The sequence below is a fragment of the Orcinus orca genome, chromosome 5, assembly GCF_937001465.1.
Source record: "Orcinus orca chromosome 5, mOrcOrc1.1, whole genome shotgun sequence".
NCBI classification, from domain to species: Eukaryota; Metazoa; Chordata; class Mammalia; order Artiodactyla; family Delphinidae; genus Orcinus; species Orcinus orca.
In genome coordinates, this window is record NC_064563.1 from 130,687,134 (window position 1) to 130,705,312 (window position 18,179).

Consider the following 18,179-nt stretch of genomic DNA (forward strand, 5'->3'; position numbering starts at 1 on the left):
TTTCTTAACTTCTCTAGCCTAATGTTTGTCTAATCCATCTTAAGACTCTGGCCTGTTGTGTATCATTGTACAAGACCTCAGTGGGTGGTAAACTGAGATAGGCAGATATAACCAGAATTTCAAGACAAAGGAGAAACAACCAAAGGGCTCACTTTCCTCCCCCTACCTCCACCCCACGGTCACCAACAATCTGGCAAAGGCTGGGACTACGAAGAACCACTCTGTGGCTTATCCCTGGGACAAACAACAGACTAAAACAGGAAGCGAAGTTACCCAGGCATTAGTGGGATCTCTAGGTGGAGTGGGAATAGGGTTGTTCTCAGGGTCATGAAGAGTAATTTTTATAGAGTCATCATACAAATGTAAAAACATCTGATTATTCATGACTGACACTGAAGAAAAACTTAGATGCTAACTACGATATATACATCAAAATAGCCATTCAACAGAAAATTATGTGGTCAACGTCATTAAGGAAATTTGAGTTGTAGCCTTTAAAAAAATTTATTTAACATTCAGAATGCATAATCTGCATGTGTATCCAGATAAGTAAAATGGTATCAAAAACCTAAAAGCATGCATGCACAGAGTTCCAATTTACCAACTCATAACTCATCTACAAAACTGTACTAGAGGAACTCTTCCATACAATGTGAATATTATTTCCAAAAATGTATATTTTAGAAATGTCATATCCAGGCAAAAGTGAATTTATTATCAGTCCCTATATAATAAATGTTTTTTAAAATAATATAGAGGATGCCAATATTAGTGATTTCTACTTAAACATGAAGAATTATCTTTTCACATCATAGTTCATACTCCTTCAAGACAAAAGTTACTTGATATGCAATATATTGTGATAATGCAAATGCTTCTTTGCTTCTCAAAACACAGGAGTTAGAATTTAGATTGTCTTTTCTTATAGTGCTACCAATAAAAAAAAAAATACATGTGGGCATATATGTATATGTTAAAAAAAAAAAAAAAATATATATATATATACACACACACACACACACACACATACACACACACACAGATATATATTTCATTAAACACTCATTTTGGATCCAACAGGGCTAAAGAAAATTTTCTTGTACATAAAAGATTATAACAAAGGAAATGTTGCCAGGTTATCCATTGTTTATGTAGGGTAAGAAATTTTGCTTTGCCAAGAGGTGTAAGACTAATTCCTTTAAATGTTCTTAAAACACAAAAAGCCACATATTGTAGGAATATATAACTGTCTAGAAATGTGGGACAAAATGCCTTGGACTCCAGTTATTTTAAACTGAATTAATTTAAAAAAAAACCCTATACAATAATAGCAAGAAAACTAAGAGAAATCACACAAAGGCTGAAGATCTCTACAAATGGCAAGGGGGTGATTTCCAGGATCTAAAAGTTATATTAAAAAAGCAAAATACAGAACAGTGCTTATTGTAAGCTACCTTTTGTATAAGCAGAAGAAGGAAAAATATAAATTCTCTCTTTTTCAAGAAGGATAAATCAAGAACGATGAAAATATTTTTTAACAGAGGATGGATGGCAAGTGAGATTTCGGAGTGCAACTTCTTATTTCAATATTTTAACGATGTAAATGTTTTAGGTTTTCAAGTCGTAAACATAAGGAGAGAAAAACTAAAATTAAATATAAACAAATGAATGAACTAAAATATATCAAATTGGTAACATAGAGAAAATTAATTCTAGTCACTTTAATTTTATTTTTTTAATATTTTATTGGAGTATAGTTGATTTACAACGTTCTGTTACTTTCTGCTGTACAGCAAGGTGAATCAGTTATACATATACATATATCCACTCTTTTTTAGATTATTTTCCCATACAGGTCATTACGGAGTACTGAGTAGAGTTCCCTGTGCTATACAGTAGGTCCTTATTAGTTACCCTATACAGTAGTGTGTATATGCCAACCCCAATCTCCCAATTCCTAGTCACTGTTAAACACAATACTTTGCATTAGCCACAGTGTGATATACTCTAAAGATAAAAGGAAGAGCCAAGGTATCTTAAACTTTACTCAGTTGGGTTTTTTTCTCTTTTTTTTTTTTAAATTAAAGTATATCTGACATACAAGATTATATTTCAGTTGGTTTATTGATGGTTATTATATGACATAATTTTTAAAATATTTATGCATACTGTAGGGTAAAGCAAGTAAATACATTAATGGTATGGTGAATCATTAGGAACCAAGACATTCACTGCAAGAGATAAAATACAAACATAAAAGAAATTAAATTAAAAAAGCGTGCATGTGACCCAACATGAACCGCTGGCCACCAGCGGAGACTTACTTCTTGGCAGTACTGTAGGATGCCCTCCTTGGTGCCAATGCAGGTTTTGGTCCCCGATGGATCTGACTCCCACTTGCCATTCTGCACGTTCATGTGCATGTTCAGTTTGCCACAGAACATGGCGACTTGCGGTTCTGCAAGCAGGCCAGCATTGCCATCAGTGGGCACCTGAAAAAATAAGTTTTGGTTAGTTACAAAAATCCATAGCTCTGGGGTGGAGGCTGGGGGGAAGGGCTGTAAAGAGAAACATGGCCTGGAGCAATGCCAAAAATAGTTCTATTCCTCCTAATTCTCAATTATGAATTCCTTTGGGTTAAGCATTATGTATGCTACAGACATCTCCAACCACATATAATACAGTGTTGGTTTTTTAACATTGAAATGAAGAAATTAGCAGTATTGAGAAGAATTTATTCATTGAAAAGCTTATACATTTCCCCCATGGCAGATTTCATTGACAAGTTTATCCATTTTGCTTACTGCAAGGTCCTGACAATAAAATCAGATGTTTTTCTGAGATAAATAGAATCACTCTGGAGGAAACCATATTCCAATAATAACCTCCAAGTGACTCACATAAAGAACAATGCCAAGTCCCTGCATGGTGACCAGCTCTGTGAGTAAGGCTGTATGTCACCTCCCAGAGCTGAGGGCATGGTATCAGTGGCGCTTTACTAATTAGCAAGTGACAACTTCATAACTTTTCGGACTGAAAAATTACTGTAGAATTTACCAAGCACAAACATGAATGAATATGTTGGCCATTCCATCGGTTTTCTCCAGAACATTCTCTGGTTATCACTCTGTCAGCTCTGAAGAGTACAGTAAGGTTGCTGGTGTCTCATCTCCTCAGCTACACTGCAAAGAGGTGACAAGTCTCACCCAGGGCCCAGCAGAGCACCTACTGTGTAGCAAGCTCTCAATAGGTCTTAGCTATGACCACTGCAGGCCACACACCATTTTGCCAAAATAACTTTGAAATGGGTGCCCTTTTGTATTTCCAAACCCTTCTGCCCACCGGTATTACGTTCATATAAATATATACATATTTTTTTGGCCACATGGCACAGCTTGCAAGATCTTAGTTCCCCGACCAGGGACTGAACACGGGGCCTAGGCAGTGAAAGAGCTGAGTCCTAACCACTGGACCACCAGGGAATTCCCCATATAAATATTTTTAAAAGGGAAAATGGAAGTTCTGAAATATCCATACTACCTCGCTTAATAGCTCAAAAAGAAAAAAAAAATCAGCAAAAGATGAAAAATAAATCCACAGGAGTGCAAGTGTTATGCGAAACCAAGGTATCAAAAGACACGGTGGCAAAGTAATCCCTCCCTTGTTAAATCCAGCTTCGGAGGAAATGTGTGAGATCCATGCTAAGAAGAGTTAACTTCCAACAGAAGCCATTCATGCAGCGGAGAACTGGGTGATTCTATAATAACTTGTATCATTTCTAAAAATTGTTCACAGGAGGGGAAAAAAACAACACTAAAATTACACCAAGAGATTTCAGTTAAAGAAATAGCTTCCTGACACTTCCCCCCACAGAAATGTAAAAATAGATCAAACATCTGTCCGTTCTAGTCATCATCATATATATTTTGTCCATAAATCCATAAGAGGATTTTTGTCCTTTAAAAAAGATAATCTTGTACTGAACCTAGCTGAGACCTATCATAGACCTGAGTGCAAAAGCTCCTGGCACAATCTCTAAAACCATGTTTCAGGTAACATTTTCTGCATTTCTAGTTCTACTTTATATGGCATGTTTAGTAAAATTCTACCTCTCTGCTGCCAGATGTAACAAACAGCAGCTGAGGCCACAGTATCGGATCGTCAGCAGAATAGCTAGGACCCCTCAACTCCCCAATTTGCGGCCTTGCCCACCACCTGCAATTTCCAAGCCAGAAACTGAGAGGCTCATTCTCCAAGAGATGCAAAGAGGCAGCCTAAACAGAATGTTCCATAAACGGAAGTTTCACAGTTTTCCTGAGGGAATAAGAGAAAATTCAATGCTTTGATCCTCAAAATCAGAATATAAATGTTGTCCATTTTACTGAAGTAAGTAGTAAGATAATAACATTGCGAAAAAGTCAAATAATGATCAGATACCTATAGATAAGGCCCTATCTCAGACGCAATGAAGGACATAAAATACATTTATAATATATAGATAAATATATAAAATTTATTAATGTACTTGTTTATAAAATATGGGCTTTGCCCATGTTTTAAATTCCATTATCAAGGAATTTACAATCTAATAATGAAATCACCATTGCATTCCCCATTGCACTTTATTCTGCTCAAATTCATTCCCGTCCCAAAGATTTCCAGTCTTAGAATCTTGGGGCCTTACCCCTAACTGAACAGAGGGACTAATGACCCTTTACCACTGTTGGTATTTATTTTGCTGAATAATTCTACCTCCACCATCTTAACATTTCTCTGTACCTCTGACTCTCCACAGTGTGTTCCATAGTTACTATCTCCTTGTCTATGCAAAGGCCCTTCATTCCATATCCTCCCCTCAAGGAACAATGAAGTACCAATTTCTCTCCCCCATGGTAGCCAGCTTCCAAGATGACCCCTAATGGTCCCTACTCCCTGGATTCATGCTCTCGTCACGGCCATCCCATAATGTATCAAGGTTTGTCTGTAGCAACAAATAAAATAGGGCAAAAATATGTGTTTTCCAAGGCATGGTCATTAAGGGCACTAGGGTTTCTTCCTTGCTCTCTGGGATCACTTGCTGTGGAGGAGGTCAGTTGCCATGTTGTACAGCCACTCAAGCAGTCCTGTGGAGAGGCCCATGTGATGAGGAACCAAGGTCTCCTGTCAACAGCAATGTAAGTGAGCTGGGAAACATCCTACAGCCTCATCAGCCTTCATCTGATGGCAGCCCTGGCTGACATGACTGAAACCTCAAGAGAGACACTCCCAAATTCCCAACCCACAGAAACTGAGATAGTAAATGTTTGTTGTTTTAAACCATTGGGTTTGAGGTAACCTATTACACAGCAGTAGATACCCAATAAGTTCCTCCTTTTCTCCAGTTCCATAATACATCCACAAATAGGCTCTGATCTCCTCTACTGAAAGAAAGCAAATAGACAAAAATTACCTCATTCCATTCTGTTATCCCCTAGAGGAGGGTGTCAGCACATTTTCTATGTAAAAGGCCAGAGAGTAAATATTTTAGGTTTTGTGAACCCTGCAGTCTCTTGTAACTAATCAACTCTGTTGCTGCTATGCAAAAGCAGTCTCAGACAATATGTGAAATGAGTGTGGCTACTTTACAATAAAATTTTCTTTACAAAACAGGCGGTAGGCCAGATCTGGCCAGTGGGCCATAGTTTGCCTGCCTCTGCTCTAGAGGAACCGTCATCTTCCCATCACTTCCAACAAATTCTAGCAGGTGGTGATTTAAACACTCACTGATACCACCTTCGTACCTGCTTCTCAGGACCCTTGCAGTTTGGTTTACATTCCTACCATCCGAACAATTTTCTCAAAGGTTACATACAACCTCCTGAGAAAGGAAAGCCCTTTTCTTCAATACCTGTCACTTTTCATTTTCTTTGCCATACATGAATTCTTCCTTGGAAGTCTTTTCTCTTGGCTTCTGTCGCAATCAACTACCCTGGCTCTCTTTATTTTCCTGATTATCCCATTACTAACTCAAAATCCTTCAATTCCACAGCATAAGACATTCCTAAAGATTAGGCCATTGCTTCTCTTTTACCTACTTTAAGAAGTCTTGGTGTTTGCACGCTTTCACCTCCTAGCTGCTGAGAGGCAACTCCAATATAACAACAGCAACAGTAATAAACGACAGCAGCTAACATTTCTTCATTCAGTAAGTTTGAGTATGTAACACATGCTAGGCACTGATGTATTGGGTTGGCCCAATAGTTTTGGGGACAAAGCAGTAAGTCAGGCAAGTCCTTATCCTGACAATAAGATAACCGATCAGTTTGCTTGGATCTGAGGGGTTTCCAGGATGTGAGACTTTTAGTGCTAAAACTGGTAGACTCCCCAGCAAGCTGAGACAACTGGTCACCCTACCTGACAAACACATCAACTGTTTTTCGATTGTTTCCTAGCTTGACTTCTTAACATCTTTCTATTTCTTCCATTCTTCACTTTGTTATCCTTCTGTCTTCTTGACTTTACAGTTATTTTGATGCCATCTGTTTGCATGTTTGTATGTTCCAACTACCAAATGGTGGTAATCTTTCTCCCATTCCCTTCAAATGAATTGATTATGGCCCTATCAAATTACTGGAAAACATCTTTAATTGCCTTATGATCTCTTCCTTTTGACAATGGGGGCTAAGACAAGAAAACATGCTTCAGTTCCTTTTGGATTTTCTACCAGACGAGATTTAATATTAACTTAAAAAAATAAGTATGATCATTAACATGACCCGTTTTCTTAGAATGGAGCTGTGTAATAGTTCAAACTTTGATTCCTCAATACTTAGGGTAACTTATTATGCTAGAAATTATAAAACTGGCTGTACGTATATATCTGTTACATTTGACATTACAAGAGGCCCTTCACAAATAAATACTTCAATCACAAAGACATGTTTCTTGGGCAAAAATTCTTTCCCGAGCCAACACCAGATCAGAGTAAGGCGCTGGGAGATAACAAATTGAACCAGAAGCTTTTCTATTCTTAATGAAGCCCACCTGCAAAGAATTTCAGGTTTTAAGAAACATATCCCTGGCTCAGTTAATTAAAACAAGACAAACAACCCAGGATCCTTACTGGAATCAAATAACCCATTTAAGAAACAAAGCCTAGCTGCTAGGAGCAGCCCACTCCCTGGCATTCATCCAGAAGGAAACCATCACCAGCCAAGGTGGTCACATGGAAGATAATACTTAGCCTTCCAAGGGCCCAACAGGTTTACTCAAATCCCTTTTTTCTGAATGAAGCCTCAAAAAGTGGCCTAATACATCATACACAAGGTCCTATTCAGGACGTGTTAAAATGGATGCTCTTAAAACTTAAATCTTTCAGTCCTAGAGTAAGTTATTTATAGCCAGTGAAAATGCATACCCTGTCAAAGTTATCCTAAAGATAATGATTCCTAACTTTACAAAAAACATTTCTCTTAATAAAAAGAAATACAAAAGCTTTAGTGGATGGGAAATATAACCACTTAAATAACTATTACATTTTAATGTTGTTTTCATCTTAACATTATCTAAGGTAACTTAAGGTTACTTGGCAGAAATCCAAGACAACACCTAAAAGATTGGCACCCTGCTATAAATGGCCATTCATGGTCCCTGCATTTCTGAGAGACTGAAGATGAAGATAATTCTTGTAACCTGAATGACTTTGCACTGACATCATAAGACCAGAGATGCTTTCCCATGGGAAAACAGTGCTCAGTGACAACGGGCAGAATAACTGGCTGAAACAATGGCACAAGCACACACTGCCTCAAAAACAACAGGCTATTTACAGAATGCTCTGAACTACAGAGACTCAAACACTACACCTAAAAATGCTGTCAATCTTTTAAAAACAACCATTTGCGGCCAGAAGAATATTTTAGGCTCATACTATATAGACAAGCTACTCAAGTGAAAATGGACTTTCCAAAAGCAAGTTAGCTAGAAAACGGCTTTCCAAAAGCTTAAGGGGAAATTAAAATAAACAAATATACATATATACCTAATCTGGGCCAATCTGCAGAGGTGACCCCGAACCTACACCTAGAATCAATGAAATTTACAAGCGCAAAAGCAGCTTCTCAAACAAGTTCTCCTGCTGTCTTTCAAACTGGGTGTTCCCTTTCCCCAAAAAGTTTCTCTTTATTATCATCAAGGAGATCAAAATTCCTTATAGAGCTGGCTTGGCAACATTCCTCCCCACACAGTCCCAACTAAAAGGGAAAGGGAACAAGGAACTCTCTGTTTCACTGGCTGAAAAGTCTTGCTTGGCAAGGAGAAGGCACGGATCCATAGCTCAGTGCATCCGTGGATTTATGTAACTTTAAGGTTTGTGGCTAATGAAAACCATCTTGTTTCTGCATTTAAACAAACTTCTCCCTAGTCTGAATAGCTGGCCTCATATAGTCACTTATTTGGTACTATTTAATCAGTTCACAGTTTCCTCAGGGTCAGATTCTCGTATAGTGAGTATCTTTTAAAAAGCACACAGCAATGCTATTTCTATTCCAGCTCTGGTTTCCTCACATAAATAATTTCCCCTTAGCCTGGGCATAATATAATTATACCCCATGAAAATGCTTTGAAAACATTCCAATATTCCATTTTCAATGTAATTATTCTGTAGAATCACAATCAAGAAGATTTGAGTATGAACCCCTTTCAAGGCCAAATAAAGTACCTCACTTAATCCTTAACATAAACAAATTTTCATTCTCAAAAGGAAAAGACTATCTGTAGGGCTTTCCTTTGAATGCCAAAAAACAAAACAAAACAAAACTTAAGCAGAACCAGAACATCTGAAATTGCCCATTTTATCTCTAACGGAGGAGAACTGAAATTAAAATCAGAATCACAGAACTGAAAGGATCTGTAAAATCATCCATCCCAACTCTAAGCAGAAGGAAAAGGCTCTGAAGGATTTGTCCAAGGCCACAGAGTTATGAAGAGGCAGAGCTGGGTGTTGGACCTACACCATCAAGGTTTTGTTGATGCGACCAGGCTAACTCTCAAATTAAAATGGAAAATTGTAATTTTCCAAGGTTTTGCCCCTGTGCGTGTGTGCACGTATTTGTGGTGAGAAAGAATGCAGGAGCTAATCAAAGCATACAGAAAACTGAAATGTGATTACCGAAACTGTACGCAGCTTCAATTTCCCTGTGTGGAGAGGCGGCCATGTTCCTCACATCCATTAGGTGCTGCACAGTTATTTCAGAGCTTGAGTTTCAGGCTAAAAATGATGTGCCACAAAAGTGCATGACAAAAGATGGGAATTTCCTGGTGGCGCAGTGGTTAAGAATCCACCTGTCAATGCAGGGGTCACAGGTTCGAGCCCTGGTCCGGGAAGATCCCACATGCCGTGGAGCAACTAGGCCGATGTGCTACAACTACTGAGCCTGTGCTATAGAGCCCATGAGCCACAACTACTGAGCCCGCATGCCACAACTACTGAAGCCCGCGTGCCTAGAGCCTGTGCTCCGCAACAAAGAGAAGCCACCGCAATGAGAAGCCCGTGCACCGCAACGAAGATCCAACACAGCCGAAAGTAAATAAATAAATTGAAGAAAAAAAAAAAGTGAGTGAAGAGAGTAAACATTCCTTTCAGAGAATTAATCCACATATTTCACTCCTTGAAATTTGACATTCTTTTGGGGACACTGTTGACCTGGCTTCAAATGACAAGTTAGAGCTCCTTGATGGATCCATGGCCTCTGTTAATATTGATAAAGCTAATTCTTATACTGGGACCCCCAAAATGAAGGCCATCCCAGTGGTGTGGTCCACATCACAAATCTAAACCTATACCAGCCTGCACACAAGGTAAACACCTGTCAAGAAATCCTAACAAACCAATCACAATCCTCCAACTCAGCTTAAGCTAGCTTGATTTACCCTAAAAATAGGACCTGCTAGCCTTATAAGGAAATTCCCTTCCCGACCTCCTAGACAATCATGCCGTTTCAGTGTTGACCCTTCTAAAGCTCTATAAACGCGCTCTTGTCCCAAATCCCATTAGAACAGTGATCTACTGCTTATGAGGCACTGTATTCCCCCAATCCATGGATTGTCTTCCTTTGAATAAAGGACAACAAACTCATTATTAAATTGTTTTAGTTTTGCCATTTGACAGTATGAAGCTATTTTTCTGCTTAAAGGATAGATATTCTAAAGTTGACCCCAAATTTCTTCCAATTCATAACAAAGGCCTGTAAATAAATTCTTGCTGCTGGTGCACAGTAGAAAATCAGTTCTCCCAATAGAAACCTTTGTTATTCAACAATCGTGGAATTAATTACCAATGTCGAAAGCATGAATTTAGGTAGGCCCAAGAAAGAGTGATGCCCACTGCCTAGAACAGATATAATACTGGAATTAAAAAAAAACAGAGCCTCATGTATGACAAACTCTTTGCCTATCATTTTCGATCCAATTAATGCCCATTTAGTCCTAAACAGTAAATGTTCTATATTCTAACTGCATGCATATACACATATACATCATATATATACTAGACCATGTATAATTGTGTTTACTGTGCTCTGACATTGGTAACAGTCAAATTCTTTTCAACATTTTGATGTTTATCTCTTTAATTCTGTCTTGTAGTTTTACTGGCATGTTTCACATACAAAAACATACAGTATCATGATCTTTATACTATTTTGACTCTCTCAATATTGTTATATCTCATCAGGCTTGATCATGTGAACATGGAGATCGGAAAAGAGTTAAGGGCAAAGACTGAAGCATCTACTTAGGCCTTTCCCTTCATTATCTCCTTTGACTCAGAAGAACCTAGATAATTCACTTCCACATCTACTTAGATAATCAGAGAGGCTCAAAACCTGCCGAAGAGTCTAATCAAGGCTGTTTACTCCAAAACCCATGCTTACTTTTTTTCATACCAAGCCAGGTGGCATTCCTGCTACTCCTTCTCAAGCTTTTTTATTTTCAATTCTTGAATATTATTTTCAAATAACTTTTTCCCCTGATGATAGTAGTATTTTGCGGTTCTTTGTTACTGGTTCTTAAAAAATTAGTTTTAGACCAAGTAAAGGGGAAGCAAATCCAGTTTAAAAAATGTTTAATCTGCACGTCTTAAATTTAAATCCCTAGATGTTAACATCTAGTTACATTTGGTAGCTTCCTCTTTAAGAAACCTCCCCAGAAATGAAAACAAAAAACTTTCTCCTAAATTAGTTCTTTCCTTAAATCAGAAACAGCAAATTGAATTACCAAAGTAGGGGTCCAGAATCTCCAACATTCCAAATTGTGAACGCATGTTCTTCAAGGCTTACCTTATTTGATCTCTAATTTCTCAACAATGAACATATACCTATATATGCATATCCCTGTATATATACCTACTATATATGGCCACCTGTGTAATATGTAGTGGTGGTGTTAATAGTAATAAACACATACACACACAGAGTTTACAGGGAGAGAGCAATTAGAGCAAATTTCAAATGACAGTGCTTTGCTAAAAATCTCACTGTAGAGTTACTGCACTTAAGTCATATTGCTAACAAGCTGAAGGATGTGGAAATTGGGGTCCTCAGGGATGCTGGTTTGAATGGCATTCTCTGTAAAGAAGTTTGATGGTAACAACTGAACTATTTTCCAGTATGATTTCCATTAGTTCTGACAGCTAGGGCAGATAAGCTATTATTCAGCACATAATGCAACACAGAAAAATCAAACTCTATTACTCCTCTCCACTTTAGATATGAGACAATTTATACATATTCAGTTTCTTAAGTTTTACTGTTTTCTATCAAATTTGGCCAAGCTTAGCCAAGATCAGCTGACCCATAGGCCTGTGAGCTATAAAAATGATTATTATTTTAAGCCACTAAATTTTGGGGTGGGTTGTGGCTTTGCAGCATTATTTATAGCAAGAGAAACTAATACAGGCACATATTTGCCAGGAATAAGTAAAGTACTAAGTGATAGAATCAGGGCTCAAGATTATTTCAGAAGGTAAAAATTCAAGTTGAATTTTTAAAGTGTACACAAGATCCTATATTTTGCTTGAAATAATTCTTTGAAGTAGTACAGGACAGGAAAGGCATAGCTGTGTAGCTGTTTCATAAGAAAAAGTTCCAAAGGTTTTAAGAGATGAAAAGAAAAGAAAAGAAAAGAAAAAAGCTAATGCAGTCTCATGCTTTACAAATACAGGGCCCTAAATATCATGGGAAATCTTGCTGTGTTAAATCACATCTAGAATGATGTACTCACATTTTTAGATAAACGTTAAAAAATTAAAGAAAGGTTACCTTGGAGGCAAACACAATTTTATCGGAAGACTCTAAGGAACATAGGAAAGAATAAGGGGGGAAGAAGACATTAGAAGGAAATTCACAAGGAAGAAGCTATAAACAGGAAACCAGTGACTGAACAGTTGTTGGGAAGGAAAAGCCTCATCAAGGAGGCACTTAAATGGATGGATAACCAGCCCTCAGGGTTTCAGAAGGGGTCACCTGCTCAACTGGGTTGGGACGTAGATGAGATTAACAGTTTCCAAACGTTTTTAAGCAGTAGGATCTTGTGCTCAAATCATATTTTGTGTGCAACCCTCACAGCTGGGTTCTCCTCTCAGAACCTGGATGTCATCCCCACCCAGCTTATTGAGGCACTGGTCTCCCAGAAAATCTGCTTTTCTACTTTTTCTATTGTTAGCCTATGGATCTTATTACTTGGTTCTCAAGAAAAAGGTTATACAGTCCCTCAGTACCCGGAGGGGATTTGCTCCAGGTCCTCCCTCCCAGCCCCCGCCCTCCCTGCCTCCCTACCAAAATCCCCAGATGCTCAAGTACCTTAAGCAAAACGAAGCGGTACACAGCACGCATTCCTTGGAGGCCAAACCTGGATACCCAGGGCTGACTATACTGCCGTGCACCCTGAACTTGTACTGTCCAACGAGGGTTAGCACTAGCTAGTTCAACTGAGGAACTGAATTGTTCGCTTGAGTTCACTGTAATTAATGTAAATTTAAATTAAAAAAACGATTACTCAATCCTATTAATGAAAAACTTTAAAGCATGTTGATAACAACTTGGGTAAGCAAATCTACTTTCTGACTAAATTTTATATACTCTTATCAAATTTTTCCAATGAAAAATCTCCAGTTGAGATTTTGATGACTTAGTGTGAAAGATACATTATAAAATACCTCATTAATAATTTTATAAGCTGAAATGATAATTGGGTTAAATAAAATATATTATTACAACTAATTTTCTTTTTACATTTTAAAATGAGGCTCTTAGAAACATTTTAATGATATATGGGGCTTGCATTATATTTCTACTGGACTGTCAGACATAAGGCAGCACAAAATTTACAACACAACAATAAATTACATTTATGTCAACATATTACCCATTTGTCTTTCATTAATCTCATTGCACACTTATCACTTCCTCTCAGCCTTTTTTATTGGAAAGTACGGACTTCAATTAGTTCAACTAGCACAAACCAGCACATTGATATTCAGAAATCTAACAAATATTTGCTATTTCATGTATTCAATGAGGTAGGGATCAGATAAGAAAATGGCTCAGCTAGGGCACGGTGAGCCATACTCTCTTGGTTTTACTTCCTAGAACTGGAAACGAAGGTCTGAGTTGGGGGGAAATAAGATGGTGCTCCAAACACATGCACTGAAGCTTTTAAGAAGATGGCAATCGACTGCTATCTTTAAATTTGACTGATTTTGTGGGCTTCTTAATTTTTCTTTCTTTTTCTCTATACCTCTGTAAGTGATAAACAATTTGCTTAAGTGCGTCGGTTTTAAAAAATTAAATGTATTTTGTTTTCACTCTGTTTTTTTAAATTGAAGTATAGTTGCTGTATTATACAATATTATATAAATTGCAGGTGTACAATACAGCGATTCACAATTTTTAAAGGTTATACTCCATTTATAGTTATTGTAAAATACTGGCTATATTCCCCATGTTGTACAATATGTCCTTGTAGATTATTTTATACATAATAGTTTGTATCGCTTAGTCCCCCACCCCTAGATTGCCCCTCCCCCCTTTGCTCTCCCCAATGGGAACCACTAGTTTGTTCTGTATATCTGTCACTCAATATGTTTTTAAAAGGAAATACTTTAATAAAAACAGTGCAATGCTACTAAATAGACCACGCTCCTGCTCACATTTTACATGTGGCTGTGTGAATACATCTTATTCTAATTACACTTCCTCCAGCAAAGGACATGCAAATTTCATCACCAAATACTCAAGCCACTAAGATCCCACTCCACCAACCAGTATGCGCTTGTTGAAATCCATGGAACACAAGAAGTGGGTTCTTGCCACACAGAGCCCAGGCCCAGCTCTCTATGAGAGGTAGATGTGTGTGCAGAGAAGAGGGTGGGGTGAGAAATGGGGACACATGTAGTTCTGGAATGTGGGGTCGAGTACTTCTGTCATTTGATACCTCACATTGAGATCATACCAGATTTCACCCAGGTGGCACCAAACAAGTCCCAAAGTTAAAGTCTCAATGTCACCTGAGCTTAGTGCTTAAACACAGCCAAGTAAGTGGAATAGTTATGAGCTCTAGATATAATTTATTTTATTGCCTTGGAATATACTGTCACCACATAATTTGCAAGCTAAATTGTTAGGACTATTCCTGGGGTGATTCCCCTTACTTCTTTTTTTTTGTAATATTTATTTATTTGGCTGCTCCGGGTCTTAGTTGCAGTATGCAGAATCTTTTAGTTGAGGCATATGGACTCTTAGTTGTGGCTCATGGGCTCCTTAGTTGTGGCATGCAACTCTTAGTTGCCGCATGCATATGGGATCTAGTTCCCTGACCAGGGATCAAATCTGGGCCCCTTTCATTGGGAGCACGGAGTCTTAACCACTGAACCACCAGGGAAGTGCCCCCTCCCTCACTTCTTAATATGAGATATTGGATGTTGACATAATTGCAGTACCTCACTCATCACCTGGCAGGTGCACTTAGCCTTTATCTTTTATGCAGTATCATATTCTTCACAATCTAATGCCACAGCTCTCAAATGGACCTTTACTTTATCAACAGCACTTTATCTATAGCACTACAATGGATTTTCTAAAGCATAAAGCTTATGCTTAAGGTACAAATAAGTGCAAATATTAAAGTTTTTTAGTTCTTTTTTTCTTCTCTTTATTTCTTTCACTTACTCACTAAAATATTGTACCATTCGTGATGTATATAGCATAGAAGAAATAGAGCCCCAAGGGATCATGGGATGGAAAGGAGAAGACAACAGTGTTTGAACAAGTGGCAGGAGGAAAATAAATGGAAAACAAGCTTCCAGAAGAAGTGGATTTATAAATGGAGCCAGATCATCATTTAATTAGAACATGTACGGTAGGGTCAAACTCATACATCCTTATCTTAGAGTTACCCATACTACTTGGACAAGGGGAAAAAACAGCATACTTCTTTACTCTGTCAGCCCAAAAATTCACCCCTATTTTCCTTTACAGCCTCAACTATGTTTCAGGCTTCAGGCCACTGTGAAACCGACATAGGTGGAGAGACTAAAATGAGGAGAGGTGGCTAATGGAATTCCTGGTCTTAGGCTTCAATGAGGCAGGCAGTAACCATATCTGGACCCAGTACATTCCAGACTATCCATATCCCTTAATATCTTTATAATTTCTAATACTAAATGCCATGAAATTACTCCTAAGGTTGAAGACCCCTACAAAGATGCTCATTATCCAGGTAAATTAAGATATAATGCTGTCCTTCAATGTATATTAAAATCTCAAGAGCAGCTCTCGGGGGATGAGGGGTGCTCACATGAACCTCAGAGCCCCGTTAAACCCTCTAGGAAGTCATTTCCGACAGATTTCCTACTAGCCTGGGGCAGTTGAGAGACGGCTAGCATGCTGTTATATGCCAAATTTAAGGTACCTGTAGGTTTTAGCATGGGCCCAACACAAACAAGGGCTTGTGTTTTATAAGATGGTACCAACAAGTCCTTGACATCAGTACATGGTTTTCAATTAACAGCATGAGGAAGATCCTAAGTGGAAGAATGATAATCAACAGCTTTCATGAAAAGGTTTCTGAAAAGTCTTCTTTTCAATTTTTTAAAATTTATTTATTTAGATTTTTATTGGAGTATAGTTGCTTTACAACGCTGTGTTACTTTCTGCTGTACAGCAGACTGAATCCGTTATATATCCCCTCTTTTTTAGATTTCCTTCCCATTTAGGTCACCGCAGAGCATTGAGTAGAGTTCCCTGTGCTATACAGCAGGTTCTCATTAGTTATCTATTTTATACATAGTAGTGTATATATGTCAATTCCAATCTCCCAATTCAACCCCCAATTCCCCCCTTGGTATCCATACGTTTGTTTTCTACATCTGTGTCTCTATTTCTGCTATGCAAATAAGTTCATCGGTACCCTGAAAAGTCCTTAAAGCAAGTCACACTGGAGGCGATCAGGTGAGCAGGAAGAGAATGAAGAGGAAATAAAACAATTTACTCGTGAAAGCTAACTGAGACAGAGGGATTCAGATATTTACCATTTACTTCTCTTCTCACTTCTTCAAACATACGCACATATGCACACACTTTCACAATTTATGTATAGAGAGGAGGAAGCCACCTACACCCTGCTGGAACAAGACGGTACAAATAAATGCATTATATGGGCTAAGGGTTCAAATATCTGTAAGGTGCATCAAAGAATTCCTGGTCTTAGACCTTTAACTTTCGTTTTTAGAATACTGATAGAATGATTTCAGGAAGAGAACATTATCTTATTTCTGATAAGCAGAAAGGATATTTACATTCTATCCTTTATGTCCTTTCAAAGTTGAGTAATATTTACTTATCTACCTTTTCCGTGTATTTGCTACTGGAACTTTTTGGTATAGGAGAAAACTGCTTTGCAAACACAATAGAAATCAGAGAGAAGGTTAAGTTTATGTGAAAAATCTACGATAACTTTCAAACAGCATTCCTGCTCATTGTTCCAAGTGTTTTCTGTTAACTTATCACTTGTAGGGTAAACCAAGATTATTTCTCTTCCTCCCGGGTTATAACATTAAAGAACGCTCAAGGTTCAAGTTTCAGGCTGTTTGCTTGATAAGCACGGATAGATTATCCCTCTTAAGTAAGGCACCAAGGCACTTCTCAAAGAAGCTTTCCATTTCTAAAGCCCTAAGACTCACAATAAGATTTTTCAAATTGCCTTTTCTATCAGAATAAAGACTATTAGGAGCTACAACACGAGGAGAAAATAATTCAGAAGAAAGGTAGCGGTGAAGACTTGATTTCTATTTTCTCAGCTACATAAAAAAAAATGTTGCAGAAACAATAGAAGACCAGGAGCCAGAAACATTGGAGTCTTACTTCTAATGTCAGTTGCAGTGACACAACATCTGAGTCTTAGTTTCTTTATCTCTAAGTGAGGACAGAACCCAGAGGGCTGTATGGGGGCCCAGATATGATCTACACGGAGGCAATCGGAAAGCAGCAATGATAATATTGTGAGGTGCTGCTCCTATGAGGATGCAGTTGATGGTACTACCTGTAAGTATTCATCTGAGTTTTCTCTGTTGGAGTAAAGATAATGTCTAAACGCTTCAAGTAGGTGGAACAAGCAGCCTAGTCCTTTTTTTTCTTTTTTTTTTTTTACATAAATTCAAACAAGATGAGGATTACTTCACTGTCTACGTGAGATCTGCCTTGCTCTTTACTACTCGCCCTCCCCCCTCCGTCTCTTTCTCTCCCACATACAGGCACTCAATAAATATTTATGGAAAGCATTAAGGAATGCCTGGCATGAAAATAAAAACAATAATAGAGTCGAATGTAGAAAATGTAATTATTGACAAAGGCATGGAACAATAATTCCACTTAGATACTTGTGAGATTTTCTTTTTTTGTGGCACCAGGAGAATGATTTCCTCTTGTGGAGAAGGGAAAACTGCAGCACCCACACCCCCCTGCCTTTACCAACTCCCAAATGCCAGCTACAGCTCAACTTGTTGGAGACCCTCAGGCTCCTCTTAGAAAAACAAGAACAAAAAACAAGAGGGCACAAAAAGCAAGGTGGCTCCAAAGCTTCAGAGTTAATTTCCTGACTCTTTGAGAACACATTCCTAAGAAAAGCATCAGTTTGCAATTCAGGCA

General features: G+C 38.1%; 1 protein-coding gene across 6 annotated transcripts in view; it reads right to left on the reverse strand.

Annotated features, from left to right (window-relative positions):
• APP (amyloid beta precursor protein) overlaps positions 1-18,179 on the reverse strand; it is a 278,797-nt gene that overhangs the window by 218,706 nt on the left and 41,912 nt on the right. For all 6 annotated transcript variants that reach the window (XM_004264478.2, XM_004264484.3, XM_004264482.3 and 3 more), the window contains exon 2: positions 2,325-2,492. In XM_004264478.2, the coding sequence (XP_004264526.1) occupies positions 2,325-2,492 (168 nt within the window). The remainder of the gene's footprint in view (positions 1-2,324; positions 2,493-18,179) is intronic.